Below are 20524 nucleotides of genomic sequence, written 5' to 3'. Positions count from 1 at the left end.
TTTTAGATGATGTCACCTAACAGTGGCAGGTGGACGAAAAATAGGAGTTACCAAGGATAGATCTTTGGGGGACACCAAGACTTTGGAGAGAAAAGGGAGGGTGGAGATGGGGCAAAAGTATGAAGGCATGTTATGGTCAGGGTTCTTTGTTTGAAGATGAGTGATGATGCATATTTAAAGGTGAGAGGGACAAAATCAGGAGAGAGGGAACTTTTTGCAACATCGACTAACAGCTGAATGGTCACAGAATAGGGTTGGGGAGAAAGAGGAAGGTCTGCACCAAAGTGAACACTGACAGAGTCTGAGGCAAGACAGGATAGAATGAGGAGAAAGATGCCAGGTTCAGATTACAACAAGGGGGAGATTAAGAGACTGTTTGGCTTATTACCGAGCGAAAGGGAGGCAGTAAATCAGATTGTATCAATCTTATTGACCAAGATGATCCATAAATTCCTCATGTTTTGTCGGAGGTGAGGATTGAGGAGGCAAGGAAGAGGGAGGCGCCTTCAAAAGCAACTAATTTGTTTTCGCAAAATGAAAGACTCCACACATACCGTGTTTAACATGACCTTGATTTACTTGAGCTTTGTGCTGATAGTAACCTTTAAAACTAGACTGGAATTTATTAATATCAGCAGAAACAGACCCCAATGAACATGGCTCAGTACTGGGTGTGACCCACAGCAAAATTCAGTCATTGTGGTTGCTTGTGAACTCGCTGGTGTCTCAGCAGGTTGGACGAATTAATGAATCCCTTACCGCACTCAGAGCACGTGAACGGCCTTTCCCCGGTGTGAGTGCGCCGATGTATCACCAAGATGGATGAACGCGTGAATCCCTTTCCACACTCTAAGCAGATGAAGAGCCTCCCTCCAGTGTGAACTCGCTGGTGGGTGAGCAGATGGGATGACCGAGTGAATCCTGTCCCACACTCGGTGCAGGTGAATGGCCTCTCCTCGGTGTGAATTCGCTGGTGAACAGTGAGTTGAGATGATCGCTTGAACCCAGTCCCACAGTGGGAGCACCTGAACGGTCTCTCGTCAGTATGGAGGCGTTGATGTCGCATCAGTTCCCCAGAACTTTTAAAGCATTTCCCACAGTCTGGGCATTTGAAAGGTCTCTCGTCAGTGTGAACACGTTGGTGTGCGAGGAGATTGGTTAACTGAGAGCATGACTTCCCACAGTCAGAGCAGATGAACGGCCTCTCCCCAGTGTGAACCCGCTGGTGTGTCTGCAGGGCAGAGGACTGAGTGAATCCCTTCCCACAGTCAGGACAGGTAAACGGCCTCTCCCCAGTGTGAACCCGCTGGTGTGTCTTTAGGGTGGACAATTGAGAGAATCCCTTTCCACACTCAGAGCAGGTGAACGGCCGCTCCCCTGTGTGACTGCGCTGATGAGTGTCCAGCTCAGATGGGGATTTGAATCCCTTCCCACAGTCTCCACATTTCCAAGGTTTACCCCCACTTTGGCTGCAGTCATGTTCGGACAGGGCAGGTGACTGGCTGAAGCTGGGCCCACACACACTACACTGAAGGGCGCCGTTTCCTTCCATGTTTAAAATCCAGCGATCTTAAAAGGTAACGACGAATTGGGCAACTTCATCAGATCCTGATATGATTTCGGTTTCACCCTTCCGACCTCAAATCCTCCCATTTAATATCTGTGAAACTGTTCTAAAACAGAAAGCTGAGAGTGAGGGGAAAACCCACCAAAAACACAACCGCATGTTGTGAAACTCAGTGGAATGACTCCAGTCATCTGTGGGAACATGCGCTCGAAATAGTGACGACAAAAGCTGTTGATTGTCATAAAAACTAAACACGTTCGCCAATGTCTTCTAGAAAAGGGAACCTACAGCCCAGTCTGGATTTACACCAGACGCTTGTCTCGATGGGAGGACTGGAAGATAGATGTAGGAGTGCCAGAGGGATTTTATGTATTTGCAACTTGACTGGAATTCAGACGGAATCTCCCACTTCCGCAGCCTCCATGATCTGGAAGGACCAGGGTAGCAGGTCTAGGTGAACACCATCAGCTCCAGGTCATACACCATCCTGATTTGTCTGACCTCCAGTTCTGGATAAGTGGAAAGTTCCTCCATTTAAATATTAGGAAGACGGAAGCCACTGTCTCAGCCTTCTCCCTCACGACTGCCCCCACCCCTGACCTTGGTAACTGTATGAGGCTGAAACAGATTGTAAACAACTATTACAAAATGTTTCACTCTACGATGAGCTTCTAGCCACACATTCCATTATCATCAAATTGCCTGTATCCACATGGCTCCCCTCCCTATCTCTGTAACCTCCTGCAGACCCAACACTGTAAGTCTCTATCGGAGTAACCAACACTCTAGTGTCCACTCTAGTCTCAACTTATCTGGTGAAACTTCTGTTTATGTCCAGACTAAACTATCCGAACACACTCCCAACCAGCCTTCCACATTCAACCTCCCTATAATCTTGAGGTCATCCAAAAGCTGGCTGGCCGTGTGTCGTCTTGCACACGTTTTCTTCATCCACCACCAGTCTGTTGACTGACATACCTGTTTAACAAGCTCCAGTGTTTTAGTCATAGTCACAGAGACGTACTGCATGGAAATAGACCGTTCATCCCAACTTGTCGATGCTGACCAGATATCCTAAATTAATCTACTCCCATAAACCAACATTTGGCCATATCACTTCCCCGAGCCCCCCCCCACCCCTCCACCCAAACCCTTCCTATTCACGTACCTACCCAGATGCCTTTTAAATGCTGTAGTTGTACCAGCCTCTACCACTTCATCTGGCAGCTCATTCCATACGTGCGCCACCCTCTGTGTGAAAATGTGACCCCCTTTGGGCCCTTTTAAATCTTTCCCCTCTCACCTTGAACCTGTGTCCTCTGGTTTTGGACTCCCCCCACCCTGGAGAAAAGACCTAGACTATTTACCCTTTCCATGCCCCTCATGATGTAGTAAGTCTCTGTATGGTCACCCCTCAGCCTCTGACACACCAGGGAAAAAACCCCCGAGCCTATTCAGCCTCTCCCTGAAGCTTAAACCTCCAACACTGGCAACATTCTGTCAATCATTTCTGAACCTTTCAGGTTGAACGACATTGTTCCTATAGCGGGAAGACCAGAATTGAATGCAGTATTCCAAAAGTGGTCGAACAATGTCCTGTACAGTCACAACATGACCTCCCAACTCCTATACTCAGTGTATGGGCTAGTAAAGGAAAGCATACCAAACACCACCTTCACTACACTGTTTACCTGCGACTCCACTTTCAAGGAACTACGAACCCGAGTTCCAAGGTCCATTTAGTTGGCAATACTCCCAGGACCTTACCATTATACGTCCAAAATGTAGCACCTCACACTTATCAAGATTAAATTCCATCTGCCACTCCTCGGCATATCAGTTTATGTGATCAAGGTCCCGCTGTACTATTCTGCTATACACTACACTTCCCATTTTGATGGCAGGTGCAAAGTTACCAGCCATACCTCCTATGTTCACACCCAAATCATCTATATAAATGACGAAAAGCAGTGGACCCAGCACTGATCCCTGTGGCACACCACCCTGTCACAGGTGAAAAGCATCCCTCAACCACCACCCTGTGTCCCCCACCTTCCAGCCAATTTTGTCTCCAAATGGCTGTCGATGATACAAATATCTCAGCAAGGGGTCCAGCAATCCCTTCCCTCGCTTCCTAGTAAGTTCTGGGATACAGCTGGTCAGATCCCGGAGATTTATCCACCTTTATGCATTTTAAGACGTCCAGCACCTCCTCCTTTGTATTGCGGACACTTGTCAAGATATCACAATTTATTTCCCCAAATTCTCGAGCTTCCGTACCTTTTTCCACTGATGCAAAATACTCGTTTAGTGTCTCACCCATCTCCTGTAGTTCCACAGCTTTGCTGATCCTTAAGAGGCCCTATTCTCTCCCGAGTTACTCTTTTGTCCTTAATGTATTTGTAGAAACCCTCTGGATTCACCTTAACCCTATTTACCAAAGCTATCTCGTATCCCCTTTCAGCCCTCCTGATTTCCCTCTTAAGTATATTCCTACTACCCTTCTACTCCTCGAAAGATTCACTGAATCCCTGCTGTCTATACTTGACATATGCTTCCTTCTTTTCCTTGACCAGAACCTCAATTTCTCTACTAATCCAGCATTCCCCAACTCTACCTACCTTGTTCCCGGACTCTCATTATCTCATTTTGGAAAGCTTCCATTTTCCAGCCTTCCCTTTACCTGCGTCTATCCACCCACAATCAACCTTCGAGAGCTCTTGCCGAAGGCCATCAAAGTTGGCCTTCCTCCAGTTTGGAACTCTGATTTTTAGATCACACTTATCTTTTTCCATCACGATCTTAAAACTAATAGAATTATGATCACTCGCCCAAAAGCGCTCCCCCTCTGACACCTTAATTATTTGCCCTGCCTTATTTCCTAAGAGAAGGTCAAGTTTTGCTCCTCCTCTAGTAGTACATCCACACACTCAGTCAGAAAATCTTCTTGTCCACACTTTACAACTTCCTCTCCATCCAAGACTTGTAATGTTATAGCAGTACCAGTTTGTGTCTGGAAAGTTAAAAGCTGCTACTATAACCATCCTATTATTTTTACAGACACTGAGATCTCCTGACAACTTTCCTGCTGATTATTGGGGCATAAAATAGTACAATCCCATTAACGTGATCATCCATTTCTTATTTCTCAGTTCCATCCAAATAATTTCACTGGACGCACTCTCTAGAATATCCTTCCGAAGTACAGCTGTAATGTGATCCCTACTCAAACATGCTGCTCCCCCTTCTTCCCCTGCCTTTGCTATCCTTCCTGTAGCATCTATACCCTGGAACAGTACGCTCTCAGTCCTGTCCATCCCTGAGCCATGTCTCTGTCATAGCTGTGATATCCCAATCCCATATTCCCAACCATGCCCTGAGTTCATCTGCCTTCCTGGTTAGGCCTCCTGCATTGAAACAAATGAAGTTTAATCGGCCCAACCTCAATCTCTGTTTTCCCCTGCCTACCTTGAATATTTGACCTGCGCCTTTCCCAACTGCACCAGCCTCAGGGTGATCCCTTTTCTCACTATCTCTCTGGATTCCACCCTTGCCTTACTAACTTATGTCCTCCTGGGTAGCTCTAGCAAATCTCCCTGCCAGTAGATTAGTCCCCTTCCAATTCAGTTGCAACCTGGCTTTCTTATACATGTCACTTGTACCCCAGAAGAGATTCCAATGATCCAAAAATGAACATTGTTCGCCTCAGCCACATATTCACCTACTCTCGCCTCCTATTCCTCCTACCTTCCCTTGCACATGGCACCAGGAGTAATCCAGTTGTTATTACCCATGAGGATCTACTTTCTAATCTTCTGCTTAACCTTCATTTCTCCCCACAGAACCTCATCCCTTTCTCCTCCTTTGTCGTTGGTTCCAATGTGAACAATGACGTCCTGCTGGTCCCTCTCCCCTTTGAGAACATTCTGCACCCTCTCCGAGATATCCTTGACCACGGTGCCTGGGAGGCAACACACCATTCTGATATCTCATTGCCAGCCACAGAAATGTCCGTCTGTGCCTCTGACTAGAGTCCGCTGTCAAAATCGATCTCTTGGAACTTTGCATCCCCCTCGTTACAGTAGAGCGAAGTCTCAGAAACCTGGCTGTCAGTGCTACATTCCCCTGAGAGTCCATCACCACGTGCCTACCCCTCCCACCTTTCTAATAAATCAAACTGCATCTACATTCAAGAGGTAACCCGTCTAGCTGACAGGAGCAGAGCAGGGACAGGAATGGTTGTTGCTGGTTCCAAGATTTGGATGTTTCAGTCAGAAAAAAGATAGTAAAAGAGGGGGAGGTGTGGCATTGTTGGTCAAGGACAGTATTACAGTTGCAGAAAGGATGTTTGGGGACTCGTCAACTGAGGTAGTATGGGCTGAGGTTAGAAACAGGAAAGGAGAAGTCACCCTGTTGGGAGTTTTCTATAGGCCGCCGAATAGTTCCAGAGATGTAGAGGAAAGGATAGCAAAGATGATTCTCGATAGGAGTGAGACAGACAGGGTAGTTGTCATGGGGGACTTCAACTTTCCAAATATTGACTGGGATCACGATAGTACGAGCACTATAGATGGGTCAGTTTTTGTCCAGTGTGTGCAGGAGGGCTTCCTGACACAGTATGTAGACAGGCCGACAAGAGGCAAAGCCACATTAGATTTGGTACTGGGTAACGAGCCCAGCCAGGTGTTAAATTTGGAAGTAGGTGAGCACTTTAGTGACAGCGATCACAATTCTGTTATGTTTCCTTTAGTGATAGAAAGGGATAGGTGTATACCACTGGGCAAGAGTTACAGCTGGGGGAAAGGCAATTACGATGTGATTAGACAAGATTTAGGAAGCATAGGATGGGAAGGAAACAGCAGGGGATGGGCACATTGGAAATGTGGAGCTTATTCAAGGAAAAGCTCCTGTGTGTCCTAGATAAGTATGTACCTGTCAGGCAGGGAGGAAGCTGTAGAGTGCGGGAGCCGTGATTTACAAAGGAAGTGGAATCTCTGGTCGAGAGGAAGAAGGCGGCTTATGTTAGGATGAGATGTGAAGGCTCAGTTAGGGCACTTGAGGGTTACAAGGTAGCCAGGAAAGACCGAAAGAGAGAGCTCAGAAGAACCAGGAGGAGACATGAGAAGTTGTTGGCGGATAGGATCAGGGTAAACCCTAAGGCTTTCTACACGTATTTAAAGAATAAAAAAATGACAAGAGTAAGATTAGGGCCAATCAAGGATAGTAGTGGGAAGTTGTGTGTGGAGTCAGAGGAGATAGGGGAAGCACTAAATGAATATTTTTCAACAGTATTCACTCTAGAAAAAGACAATGTTGTCGAGGAGAATACCGAGATATCGGCTACTAGACTAGGTGGGATTGAGGTTCACAAGGAAGAGGTATTAGAAATCTTACAGAGTGTGAAAATAGATAAGTCCCCTGGGCCGGATGGGATTTATCCTAGGATCCTCTGGGAAGCCAGGGAGGAGATTGCCGAGCCTTTGGCTTTGATCTTTAAATTGTCATTGTCTACAGGAATAGTGCCAGAAGACTGGAGGGTAGCAAATGTGGTTCCCCTGTTCAAGAAGGGGAGTAGAGACAACCCTGGTAATTATAGACAAGTGAGCCCTACTTCAGTTGTTGGTAAAGTGTTGGAAAAGGTTATAAGAGATAGGATTTATAATCAGCTCGAAAAGAATAATTTGATTAGGGATAGTCAGCACGGTTTTGTGAAGGGTTGGTCATGCCTTACAAACCTTACTGAGTTCTTTGAGAAGGTGACCAAACCAGTAGTTGTGGTGCATATGGATTTCAGCAAGGCGTTCGATAAGGTTCCCCACAGTAGGTTATTGTACAAAATGCGGAGGAATGGGATTGTGGGAGATATAGCAGTTTGGATCAGTAATTGGCTTGCTGAAAGCAGACAGAGGGTGGTGGTTGATGGGAAATGTTCATCCTGGAGTCCAGTTACTAGCGGTGTACCGCAAGGGTTGGTGTTGGGTCCACTGCTGTTCATCATTTTTATATATGAACTGGATGAGGGTGTAGAAGGGTGGGTTAGTAAATTTGCAGATGACACTAAGGTCGGTGGAGTTGTGGATAGTGACGAAGGATGTCGTAGGCTACAGAAAGACACAGATAAGCTGCAGAGCTGGGCTGAGAGGTGGCAAATGGAATTTAATGCAGACAAGTGTGAGGTAATTCACTTTAGTCGGAGTAATCGGAATGCAAAGTACTGGGCTAATGGTAAGCTTCTTGGTAGTGTAAATGAGCAGAGAGATCTCGGTGTCCATGTACACTGGTCCCTGAAAGTTGCCACCCAGGTTGACAGGGTTGTTAAGAAGGCATACAATGTTTTAGCTTTTATTAATAGAGGGATCGAGTTCTGGAACCAGGAGGTTATGCTGCAGCTGTACAAAGCTCTGGTATGGCCACACTTGGAGTATTGTGTACAGTTCTGGTCACTGCATTATAAGAAGGATGTGGAAGCTTTGGAAAGGGTGCAGAAGAGATTTACCAGGATGTTGCCTGGCATGGAGGGAAGGTCTTACGAGGAAAGGCTGAGGGACTTGAGGCTGTTTACGTTAGAGAGAAGAAGGTTGAGGGGTGACTTAATAGAGACATATAAGATAATCAGAGGGTTAGATAGGGTGGACAGGGAGAGGGTTTTTCCAAGTATGGGGACAGTGAGCACAAGGGGGCATAGCTTTAAACTGAGGGGTATAGATAGAAGACAGATGTGAGAGGTAGTTTTTTAACTCAGAGTAGTAAGGGTATGGAATGCTTTGCCTGCGAAGGTAGTAGGTTCGCAAACTTTAAGTACATTTAAGTCATCATTGGACAAGCATATGGATGTACATGGCATAGTGATGGGCTTCAGATTAGTATGACAGGGCGGCGCAACATCGAGGGCCGAAGGGCCTGTACTGCGCTGTAATGCTCTATGTTCTGACAGTATTTGGGGTTTTACTACCTTCCCACATCACACCCTGTGGCTCTTGTAAATGCCTCATTGCCTGTACCTGCTGCTCCAAACTATCCATGTGATCCGATAGGATTCACCATGGCGGCGTGTTTGTGACACAGTTGCCTAAATGTAGGAGTTCTGAACATTTGTAGAAATTAGAATCCCTACAGTGTGGAAACAGGCCCTTCAGCCCACCAAGTCCACACCAACCCTCCGAAGAGTAGCCCACCCAGACCCATTCCTCTACCCTATTACTCTATATTTACCCTGACTAATGCCCTACACATCCCTGAACACGATGGACAATTTAGCATGACCAATCCACCCTAACCTGGAAATCCTTGGATTGTGGGAGGAAACCGGACCACCTGGAGGAAACCAATGCTGACACAGGGAGAACATGCAAACTCCACACAGACTGTTGCCCCGAGGCGGGAATCGAACCCGGGACCCTGGTGCTGGGGGGGGCATCAGTGCTAACCGCTGAGTTACCGTGCCGCCCCTAACTGTAGCGGCCCTTTGGCTCATCATGTCCATCAAACATCAGTGAAAGACAGCAATAGGTGGACACGGATTCAGATCCACAACATAGAGGTCACCCCAGCTGCAGAGCCATGGAACCTCTCTCAGATAAAAGCACAGCATTAAAAGCTCATACTCGTCAATGGACTTGTCACAAATACTCACCTTCCAAACAAATATTGTGCTTTGAAAAATCCCCTACTGGAGTCGCCAGCCGGAAATCTATGGGAAGAAGTGAAGTCAGAGAAAAATCTCACAGCTCAGGAATTACCCAGTGAGTAGGCGATGTCATTGCAGGTCCTTCTCAAACGTTCTGTAAGAAGAAGTGTACAAGTGTGAGCCAGAGACCGACATTCACACGTGACAAAACATTTCACTTGGTCTGAGTTTACTGTGCAGAACTCCTGCCCTGATTAGTATGGGAGAGAAATCCACAGCATCCCCTCCTCCTGGCCCAGGCTGACCGCATGGTCCCTGCTGCACACTGGCCCGCGTCGTGGTCAGCAATCTCTTGGTGGAAGGCTGGCATCTGCTCAGAGTCGATAAAGTGTGGAGCTGGATAAAGCACAGCAGGTCAAGCAGCATCAGAGGAGTAGGAGAGTCAATGTTTCAGGTCAGGACCCTTCAACAGGATTGGGGAAGGGGCAGAGAAATAAACAGGGGGAAGGGGAGTGGAGCTGGGGACAAAGGTAGGTGGGATGGCGATACAGGCAGGTGGTGATTGCAATTCGTCAGTGGGAGGAAGGGTGGAGCAGATAGGCGGGAAGGAAGGTGGACTGGCAGGGTCAGGTCAAGGGGGTGGGGCGGAGAGGGAGGGCTGGACCTGAGTGGAGATTGGGAAGCTGGTGAATTCTACGTACGATTGAAAGCTCCCTCGGTGGAAGATGAGGCGTTCTTCCTCCAGTTTGCATGTGGTCCAGTCAAGGACGGACATGTCGTCAAGGGAGCTGGAAAGGATAGCAACCGGAAGGTGGGCTTTTTGGCGTGAACGGACTGTAAATATTTCCTGAACTGATCTCAAGAGTTTATTCACGGTCTCTCTGATGTAGAAGAGAACACATCCGGAACAATGGATGCAATATGTTAGAGAAAATGCAGGCGATTCCTTAGGGCCTTGGATGGAGTTAAGAGGGGAGATGTGGTGGCAAGTGTTACACCTCCAGCGGCTGCAGGGAAAGGTGCTACGTGCGGTGGAGAGGTTGGTGGGGAGTGTGGACCTAATGTCGGAGTTGCAGAGGGAACAGTCCCTACGGAAAGCGGATAGGGGTGGTGGGGTCAGAATGCAGGTAGCGAAAATGGCTGAGGATGATGTGTTGGATTTGCAATGTGAGGACCCGGCCAGGGGGGATTCTATCCTTGTTGCGGTTGAGGGGGGCTTTGAAAGCAGAGTAGAGGGAAATGAAGGAGATGCAGGGCAGATACAGTCAGCAATGTAGCGGAGGAAAAGGTGGTGCTGGTGTGAATGCAGTAGAGGGATTATTCCATGTATCCTACGAAGAGGCGTAGCTCAGACCTGTGTGGGTACCCATAGCCACCCGCTGGTTTATAGGAAGTGGGAGGATTCAAAGGAATAGTTGTTCAGGGCAATGACCAGTTCCACCAAGCGAATGAGAGTATCGGTGGGAGCGCATCGATTGGGTCTGCAAGAGAGGCAGAAACAGGGTGTTTTTAGGCCCTCCTCATTGGAAGGAGGGGGGGGGGTGGGGGGGTTGGGGAATACAGATGTAGAGAGACTGAATGTCTATGGTGAAGATGAGGTTTTGGGGACTGCAGAATTGAAAGTCATGGAAAAGGTGAAGGGTGCGGGTCATGTCCTGAACATAGGTGGGGAGTTCTTGGACCAAAGGGGGCAGGATAGAGGCAAGAGGAGATGAGTTCAGTGGGACAACAGCAGACAGAGACTACTGATAGACTGGGGCAGTGATCAAAGAATCCCTACAGTGTGAAAACAGGCTATTAGGCCCAATAAGTCCATGCTGACCCTCCACAGAATATCCCTCCCAGCCTCATTCCCCTACCCTATTAACTCTACACTTATCCCTGACTAATGCACACATCATTGAACACAATGGGCAATTTAGCATGGCCAATTCACCCTAACCCGCACATCTTTGGACCCAGAGTAAACCCACACAGACACAGGGAGAATGTGCAAACTCCACACAAACGGTCACCCCCAGAGGCTGGGATTGAACCTGGGTCCCTTGGCACTGAGCCACCATGCCACCTCTTCCTCTGCTACCTTGATGATTGTATCGGGTGCTCGAACAAGTTCATCAACGCCACCAGTCAAATTTATCAATTTTGGGTAGCACATAGGCCAGGACGGGAAACTAAAAGGTGGGAGACTGCGGATGGGTGATCTCCCAAGTCAAGTTTCTGTCCTTGGTCTTCATGTAACTGAACACAGCCACAGAGCTTTGGATCAAGGCATCCTCTGAGCTAGGGGACTGCGAGACCAGGATTTTTTTATTTTCCCCCCTCTGCATCAACAAGACACTGGGTGTGAAAGGCTAATGCAGCCTGATGGACAAGTTGTCTCCATCCTGAACAATGGGCAGCAAGCTCCGCCCATTCATTCCAAACATTGCCCCCTACAAAGATGGCGGTCGCACACGGACCCATCGCCCCCGACAAAGATGGCGGCCGTCAGACCGGGGCCTGCCCCTTGGGAGCAAGCTTGGAGCCCGTTGCTCCGGTCGGAACAAACGGGGCACTGGGAGATTCTCATTCGGGGCTTGTCGCTCACGTCAGACGTTCACGGGTCGTGTCCGTCCACCCGCCGCATCTATCGCCGCTCCCCTCCCACCTCATTTGGTAACCTTTCCGGAGCCAAGGAATGAAAGTCGGTCCACGGCCATATCGCACTCCGCGCATGCTCTATTCGCGACGGTCTCTGCGCCTGCGCACTGCTCTCCTGGTTGGTTGACATCACTTTGAATGTTGGGTGGGTGTTCTACTCATTGCATTGAGGTTTGTTCTTTATTATTGTGGAGATACATGGCCCAAATATTACTATTATAACGTAAACTGTACTGATAACCATTTGAGACTGAGCCTGGTGCAATTATGTAGCACATCTTGTATGTTGAAAACATGGGTATATGAATAGGAAGGGATACAGGTCAAATGCAGGCAAATTGGACTAGATTAACTTAGGATGTTTGGTTAGCATGGATGAGGTGGACCGAAGGGTCTGTTTCCATGCCGTACAGCTTCATGACTCTGCAGTGCAGAGTCCATTCAGCCCATCCTGATTATTCTGTTCTCCACGCTTCCTCCTGTTCTGCTGTTTTCCACCCATGGCCCTGCAGATTTGATTCCCTTTCAAACAACCAGCTAATTGTCTTTTGTGGAGGTGCCAGTGTCGCACTGGGTGGACAAAGTTAGAAGTCACACGTCACCAGGTTGTAGTCCAGCAGGTTCATTTGAAATCACAGACACACACAAAATAGGCACCCGAGCAGAGAGGTCAAAAGATCACACAAATGGTGAGAGTGGAGTGGTGTGTCTCTGCAGGTGATCGAAAGTGTCAGAAACTGTGAGTGAAGTGTCAACAGCTGACTAACAAGTGCAGGGATGAGCTATAATCCGATTAAATGAGGCAGAAAGATATTTTACAATTAAAAATAAGGCGGTGCTGGAGATTAACCAAGTGAATGAAACAACATGATAGCTATAAGAGTTACATGCTGAGGGTCTAACCAAAGTAATAAGTAATCCAAAATTGTACAAACTAATTAAGGTAAATAAATCATAATTTATCAAGTGATGGTGTTAAAACAGGACAGTAAGGAAGATTTTACAGATACAGAATTTGTGTGGTGGGGTCACATGTAGCATGAAATGAACCCGAGATCACAATTGCGGCCGTCTTTATGGGTAACAGAACTTGGCTATCAGTTTCTGGTCAGCGATTCTGTGTTGTTGTGTACCTCAAAGGCCACCTTGGAGGACACTTATCCAAAGATCGGAGGCTGAATGTCCTTGACTGCAGAAGTGTTCCCTGACTGGGAGGGAACATTCCTGTCTAGCGATTGTTGTCCGTTCATCTGTTGTTGTAGCGTCCACATGGACTCGCCAATATACCATGCCTTGGGGCATCCTTGCCTACAGTGTATGAGATAGACAATATTGGCCAAGTGATATGAGCATCTGCCATCTACGTGGTGGGAAGTGTTCCCATGAGTGATGGTAGTATCCATGTAAATGATCTGATATGTTTTGCCACAGCAGGGCTGTGTGATGTTGTGGTCCATGTTGTCCTGAAGACTGGGCAGTTTGCGCAAACAATGATCTGTTTAAAGTTTGCAGTTGTTTGAAGGCAAGAAGTGGAAGTGTAAGGATAATTTTGGTGAGATGCTCATTGTCATAAATGACATGTTGAAGGCTGCGAAGAAGATGACAGTCTCTCTTCTCTGGAGAAATACTGGATGGCGAAGGTACTCTATCAGATGTATCCTATGTCTGTCTGCTGAAGAGGTTGTTGCAGTTTTTCACTGTGGCACGGTGGAACTGGCAATCAATGAATTGACCATTGTATGCACTTCTAACGAGGGCATCCTCATCTGCACAGATGAGGAGAAACATGACGGACACCAAAAGGTTTTGAAGGACACCCTCATAAGAACGGAATACAATGCTCAACTCATCGATCACCAGTTCTGACCTGCCACAAGCTCCTCCCAGCTATTCCAAACACCTACAAATATGGCTACCACACGGTGACCCACGATCGAGTGTCCCCAATAAAAATGGTGGCCTTATAGTGCGACCTGTCGCTGGGAGGAAGCCAAGAGCCATGGTACCGTACAGTACAAAGGGCAGGACTGGAACATTATTTTTTGGGGTTTGCAATTTAGATGAGATGTTCTCGAAGCATCACCGTCTACCCGCCCAATCTATGGACCCATCCTTCCAACTTTATTCATCATGCTTTCTGAACCGAGAAACAAAACTGTGCCTATCACTCTCACTCAGCCTGTGCATGGCCTGTTCACTATGGGCTCTGCGTATTGCTCTCCTTTTCAATGGATGGGGAACTCTCTACCCTGCTAGGAATGATAGGGAAAATACCCATCACTCTGTCACCCGCCAATCATTGTGTCTGAATTTCTTTTCTGTCATATTGCCAGACAGCCTAATTAATACGTTAGGAAATAAATTACACTGACACCGAACCTGAAACAAAACTGGTTGTGGTACATATCTTCTGTGTTAACAATCACAGGATTGTTACCATGCAGAAGGAGTCCATGCTGGGCTAATGGTCGGATACTTGGTAGTGTGGATGAGCAGAGGGATCTTGGTGTCCATGTACACAGATCTCTGAAAGTTGCCACCCAGGTAAATAGTGCTGTGAAGAAGGCATACTGGCTTTTATTGGTAGAGGAATTGAGTTCCGGAGTCCTGAGGTCATGTTGCAGTGGTATAAGACTCTGGTGCGGCCGCATCTGGAGTATTGTGTGCAGTTTTGGTCGCCATACTATAGGAAAGATGTGGAGGCACTGGAACGGGTGCAGAGGAGGTTTACCAGGATGTTGCCTGTATGGTAGGAAGATCGTATGAGGAAAGGCTGAGGCACTTGGGGCTGTTTTCATTGGAGAAAAGAAGGTTTAGGGGTGACTTGATAGAGGTGTACAAGATGATTAGGGGTTTAGATAGGGTTGACCATGAGAACCTTTTTCCACGTATGGAGTCAGCTATTACGAGGGGGCATAGCTTTAAATTAAGGGGTAGTAGGTATAGGACTGATGTTAGGGGTAGATTCTTTACTCAGCGAGTCACGAGTTCATGGAATGCTCTGCCAGTAGCAGTGGTGGACTCTCCCTCTTTATGGGCATTTAAACGGGCATTGGATAGGCATATGGAGGATAGTGGGCTAGTGTAGGTTAGGTGGGCTTGGATTGGCACAACATCGAGGGCCAAAGGGCCTGTACTGCGCTGTATCTTTCTATGTTCTATGTTCAACCCATCATGTTTGCAATGGCTCTTGAAATTAGTACCTTATATAAAGCTATTCTCTCGCCGTCTTCCCAAAGCCCTGCATATGTTCCTTTTTCAAACAGCCATCCCATTCCATTTTATATGCCACAATTGAATCTCTGTGCACCACACCCTTAGGCAGTACATTCCGAACCCTAATCATGTGCTGAATGAAAAAGCTTTTCCTCAGAAGTTTTTTTTTGCATCTTTTACTTATTGCTTTCAAACTGCGCCTACACATTCTCAATCTCATCACCAGCAGGAACAATTTCTCTCTACTTACACTGTTCGGACCTCTCCTGATTTTGAGTACTTCAATCAGGAATGACCTCCATTTTCCAAGGAGAACAGTCCAATCTATCCTTGTAACTAAAATCCCTCATGGCTAGAAATACTCACATGAAAACTTTCTGCACGCTTTTAATACATTAACATTTTTCCTTATAAAAGATGAACCTCAGAACTGCATGCAAAAACACCAGATGAGGCTAAAGTAATCTCTTCTACAAGTTCAAAATAATCATAGAGCTAGATTTCAACACAATTATAGATACACATATATAATCAAATTGTAATAGAAGCATTAAGGGGAAAAACATTTAAACATAGATGTGAAAGTTAATTAGTCTCAGGAACACTTGCCTTACCTCGAAAACAGATGCCTGGCACATACTAAACGAAATAGATTGTTCACAACTAATTAGTTAAAAAACACTACATACAATTAGCTTTATAATAGGAATTAATACTACAAATCTTATACAAATCATTAGAACCAATGATCTTTTGTAGTTTTTATATATATAATTTCGACTGCGGAAAATATAAAAAGAATAACAGAATTTGATATCATATGGAATTCAATGAACAACAGAATTCAAGCATTCCTTCGAGATAAACAAGTCTGGGACAGGTCCAAATGAACATAACCAGTAACTTTGGAAAGTGAATTAATAGGATGCATAGAAAAACCCAAGGCCTAGAGATGACAATGTCGGTTAAACACCCTGAGACCATGGGAACTTGGGTCCATCCATAGGAATGCCCATTATTGATTAGATGATTCACAGGACTGGGTGTATAGAATAAGGGGGAGGATACAGTGACCACATTATGTGTGATTGTTCATCACCAAAACATATGAAAATACAATATATCAATGTAAAAATCAGACAGTGTCATTGATCTTTCTTCCAATCTGAGCCATAGAATAAGGGAATGACTGGGCTTTTGAAGATAGATTCAGGGAAGATCTTTGGCTCTTTCCCTGCATTAACCGTTTTGTTGCTTGGATGAGAATCAAGTCTACCACTTGCCTGAATCCTGCCAGTCTCCTGAGTCTTTTGGGGGGTGGAAGTTATGCTCCTACAACAGCAAAACCAGATCTCTGGAGTTTCCTGTGAACTGTCTCAACAGGTTGGCATACTGAGAGGAGGTCTCTCTATTGTGTGCATTTGCTGGTGCACAGTGAGGTGAGATGACACGTGAATGATCAGTTGTTATTGTTCAAACATTGATAGTATAATGGTTCTCAGGTTCATTGATAGAACTTCCATCCATCTGGGCATTTTAAAAGGTCTCTCCTCGGTGTTCACTAAATCGTGTCTTGGGACTGAATCTCATCCAACAACGAAAGACCACTCTCCAGTGTGAACCCACTGGTGTCTCAGCTGGTGGGATAATCTCTTCCCAACATTTGGAGCAGATGAGTGATAACACACATTCTGTGAACTCCTCCACCAGTCATTCTAACGCAGAGTTTAAATTATTTATTTGAACCATGTTACATTGTAAAATGAGATGCCACATGCTTTAAAATGGCAAATTCAAGACTGCCACAAAAACATGTGAAACCTTCACAGGCTCATGACCACATTTATTTTTAGACCAGAAACTTAAACCTGCTGGCTCATGTTCAGTCAGGAACAGATCCCGGATTGGCCCCAGTCTCTGATTTGACAGCATGTATCCAGTGTTCCCTGGAAACCAACATGCTGTTCGTCTCTTTCAGTGTGACCCTGAAGAACGCTGTTCGGATCGGTTTCTGCTCCTGCGATGGAATCCTCCATCCAGGTGATCTACGGCCCCTTAATGGTAAACACTCAAGCAGGAAAGACAGAAATCCAAACCGTTGTGGTACGTGCAATGCTGATTGGCTTTATGCTTATCCCAGAATATTAAATTCCATCCCTGTCACAGGGATTGTTAACACCAGCAGAAACAAATACCAACTATCAGATTGAACATGATTCAGGCCTAGATGTGATTATTTGCACAATTATAGCACAATAGAGGCAACTGTGAATTTGCTGGTATCTCAGTGCTGCACGTGAGATGACTGAGTAAATCTGTTCCCACACCATAAAATGTTAAAAAGCTTCTTACTTGTGTGAGTGTGTTTGTTTGAGCAGATCTATTTTGCTTTTAAAATCACTGCTCCCAGCGAGAACTTTGAAACAATTTCTTATCAGTGTGGACAAGTTGCTGTTTATTGAGGTGGGATAACAGGGTGAATGTCTTCCCACACAGAAAGTGGGTGAACAGCCTCATCCCCATAGCACAACATATGAGAGAGAGAGAGTGTGTGTGTAAGAAAAAGAGAGAGAGAGAGAAAGAAAAAGAGAGAGAAAAAGAAAAGAGAGAGAGAAAAAGAGAAATAGAGAGAGAACCTGAATGGTCTCTCATCAGTGGTTAACAAAAGCTCCACACAATATTTTAGAAAAATTACAGAACTCGAGACATTTTAAAAAGGTCTTCCATCAGCATAAACTGATGGGTGTGACAACAGAGGAGTGAATGCCTTGCCACACATACAGCAGGTAAATGACCTCTCCCTGTTGTGAACTCGCTGATGTTGTTGCAAGCTGCACAATCACCTGAAGGTCTGTCCACACTGAGACCAGATGAATCGAGTGGAATGCGGTGTGAGCGCTTTCGTGCACCGTCAGTGAATGCGGGTACTACAGTTCTTGTAACAATCACATGAAACCCTTTTCGTTCAGTATCAACTCACCAGTGTGTATAGGAACTAGATGCAAAAAGCCATAACTTCAGGGAGCAGATGAGTAAAAACCTGAGAGGCAGTTTCGCCTGGTGGGGTAGTGTGTGAGAGAGAGAGGCAGCTGAGCGGATTGTGTCGATTGTAGTGACAAACTCAATGAGCTCCTCGCACTTCTTGTTGCTGATATTGGAGGAGACTAAGAGAGAGAAGGTCACCTTCAATGTTCACTAACCAGTGTTGGATGCATTAAATAAGGAAATCATGCACTTTTAAAAAATTGATTTATTTGCCTTTTATATCAGATATTTACCCCTATAATTGGGCTGGAGGTTATTCATGTAAGTAGAAACAAGATTCGAGTTAACATTGTATAGTCCTGGATAACGTGAAGACCAAAATCCATCACTGTAATTACTCATGAACTTGGTGGTGCCTCAGCAGTCTAGAAGACTGACAAAATCCCTTCCCACACACTGAGCAAGTGAACGGCCTCTGCCCAGCGTGAAGCAGATGGTGTTCAGTAAGTTGAGATGATCGTCTGAACCCAGTCCCACAGTTCGAGCACCTGAAAGGTCTCTCATCAGTGTGAATACGTTGATGGGACATCAATTCCCTGGAACTGTTGTAGCACTTCTCACAGTCTGGACATTTAAATGGTCTCTCATCAGTGTGAACCCGCTGGTGTGTCAAAAGGTTGGATGAATTAGTGAATCTCTTGCCACATTCAGAACAGTTGAAGGGCCTCTCTCCAGTGTGAACTCGCTGGTGTTCAGTGAGTTGAGATGATCGTTTGAATCCAGACCCACAGTGGGAACACTTGAATGGTCTCTCATTAGAGTGTACACGTTGATGAGACATTAGTTCCTCAGAGCTTTTAAAACAGTTCCCACAGTCAAAACATTTGAAAGGTCTTTCATCAGAGTGAATCAGCCGATGTTTCAGCAGATGGGCTACCTGGACGTATTCTTTCCCACACTTGGTGCAGGTGAACGGTCTTTCCCCAGTGTGACTACATCGGTGAATTTCCACCTGAGAAGGATAATTAAATCCCTTCCCACAGTCTCCACATTTCCAGAGTTTATGAACAGAGCTTTTTCCTGCCATGTTCATATCTGATGAGACTCAAGTTATATTGTATTGGACAGTTCTATCAAATCCTGATGTGTGATGTTTGGTTTCAGTTTCACAAGTGTAAACCCTCCCCTTCTAATATCCTGTGAAACTGATTTCAAACAAAACAAAAACCAGTGACGCAGAATACACAAAACACAAATGCTGGTTGTGAAATTAAACTGGATGAATCTGCTAATTTATGGGGTCAGCACTAGGAATAAGTGACCATGAAAGCCGTTGAATTGCCATAAAAACCCAGCTGGTTCACTCCTATTATTCAGATGTATCAGTAAACCCAGTTTGTGCTGTAATGACTATGACTCATTCTTGCAGTCTTAGCTGCAAATGTGTTGCTGGTCAAAGCACAGCAGGCCAGGCAGCATCTCAGGAATAGAGAATTCGACGTTTCGAGCATAAGCCCTTCATCAGGAATGATGATGAAGGGCTTATGCTCGAAACGTCGAATTCTCTATTCCTGATGAAGGGCTTATGCTCGAAACGTCGAATTCTCTATTCCTGAGATGCTGCCTGGCCTGCTGTGCTTTGACCAGCAACACATTTGCAGCTGTGATCTCCAGCATCTGCAGACCTCATTTTTTACTTGCAGTCTTACCTCATAACTTCACCAGTATAACTGAGGTGTCATTTGATTAAATCTGCTCTGTGCTCTCTCTCAGGCTAATACAGTGCATCCTCAGGTGCACTGCCTAGAGCTAAATCCATATTCCAGTCTGGTCTAACCAGAATTGTGAATATCTCAGTGTCTGTTTCAGTTTCATTCATACCTGAAATCCTTTTTCAAGGATAAGCATTGCTTCTTTCACATTCAAAAGCTGGTGATATTCAAGGTGCTGATGAATGGAATGACTCTGTCAGGTCTTGATGATATGTTTCGTTTGGGTTTCTCGTGGACCAATCCTTCCCATCTCCTAGAAAAGGGATTTACCACAGAAAATTCCTTCAGCCATTCATTCTGGATAAAATTGCAGCAGAGACGCACACATTCCTCTTGGCTTGAGCTGAACCTGTGAGCGCACGGGCAAAAGACTGCGCACGCGCCCTACAGCATCTTGCTCCCAATAAAGATGGCGGCTCCGCGGGCGTTCATGGAACATTGCCCCCAACAAACATGGCGGCGAGAACCCGGGCCTCTTACCGCAGCCGTTTACCCGTCTGCTGCAAACGCAGGACCGGGTGTTTCTAATTCCCCGGGCCCGGTGACCAACGCTAGGTGTTTATGAAACCTCCCAGTGGGCAATGGCTCAATTTCATTCCCGTTCTCGGCCGTCAGCTCCCTCTTGACCTTCCCCCCCATGCTCTCACCCAGACTTGGGACGGAGGCTGACGATCACAGGCTTCAGACAGGTCCGCCCCGCCGCTCGCTCCACCC

General features: G+C 46.1%; 3 protein-coding genes across 7 annotated transcripts in view; 1 reads left to right on the top strand and 2 right to left on the bottom strand.

Moving 5' to 3' along the window:
• Positions 1-20524, top strand: part of LOC132828712 (gastrula zinc finger protein XlCGF57.1-like) — a 63104-nt gene that overhangs the window by 13480 nt on the left and 29100 nt on the right. The gene's annotated exons all lie outside the window — the stretch shown is intronic.
• On the bottom strand, positions 557-20455 carry LOC132828716 (gastrula zinc finger protein XlCGF7.1-like). Of its 5 annotated transcripts, none has more exons than XM_060845815.1 (3): positions 19920-20455; positions 9201-9348; positions 557-1673 (listed from the first exon to the last, which is right to left on the bottom strand). In XM_060845815.1, the coding sequence occupies exon 3, from the start codon at positions 1550-1552 to the stop codon at positions 695-697; it is 858 nt and encodes a 285-aa protein (XP_060701798.1). In that variant the 5' UTR covers positions 1553-1673; positions 9201-9348; positions 19920-20455; the 3' UTR covers positions 557-694. The 5 variants fall into 5 exon arrangements, with proteins under 5 accessions (XP_060701798.1, XP_060701796.1, XP_060701795.1 ...); XM_060845813.1 differs by lacking the exon at positions 19920-20455 and adding an exon at positions 11845-11926; XM_060845812.1 differs by lacking the exon at positions 19920-20455 and adding an exon at positions 11785-11912.
• On the bottom strand, positions 18433-19125 carry LOC132828633 (gastrula zinc finger protein XlCGF71.1-like). The gene has a single exon (XM_060845681.1). It carries the CDS (start codon positions 19123-19125, stop codon positions 18433-18435), a length of 693 nt encoding a protein of 230 aa, XP_060701664.1.

This window comes from Hemiscyllium ocellatum, chromosome 27 (genome assembly GCF_020745735.1).
Source record: "Hemiscyllium ocellatum isolate sHemOce1 chromosome 27, sHemOce1.pat.X.cur, whole genome shotgun sequence".
Lineage (NCBI taxonomy): Eukaryota > Metazoa > Chordata > Chondrichthyes > Orectolobiformes > Hemiscylliidae > Hemiscyllium > Hemiscyllium ocellatum.
This window is presented reverse-complemented; position numbering and strand designations above follow the sequence as displayed.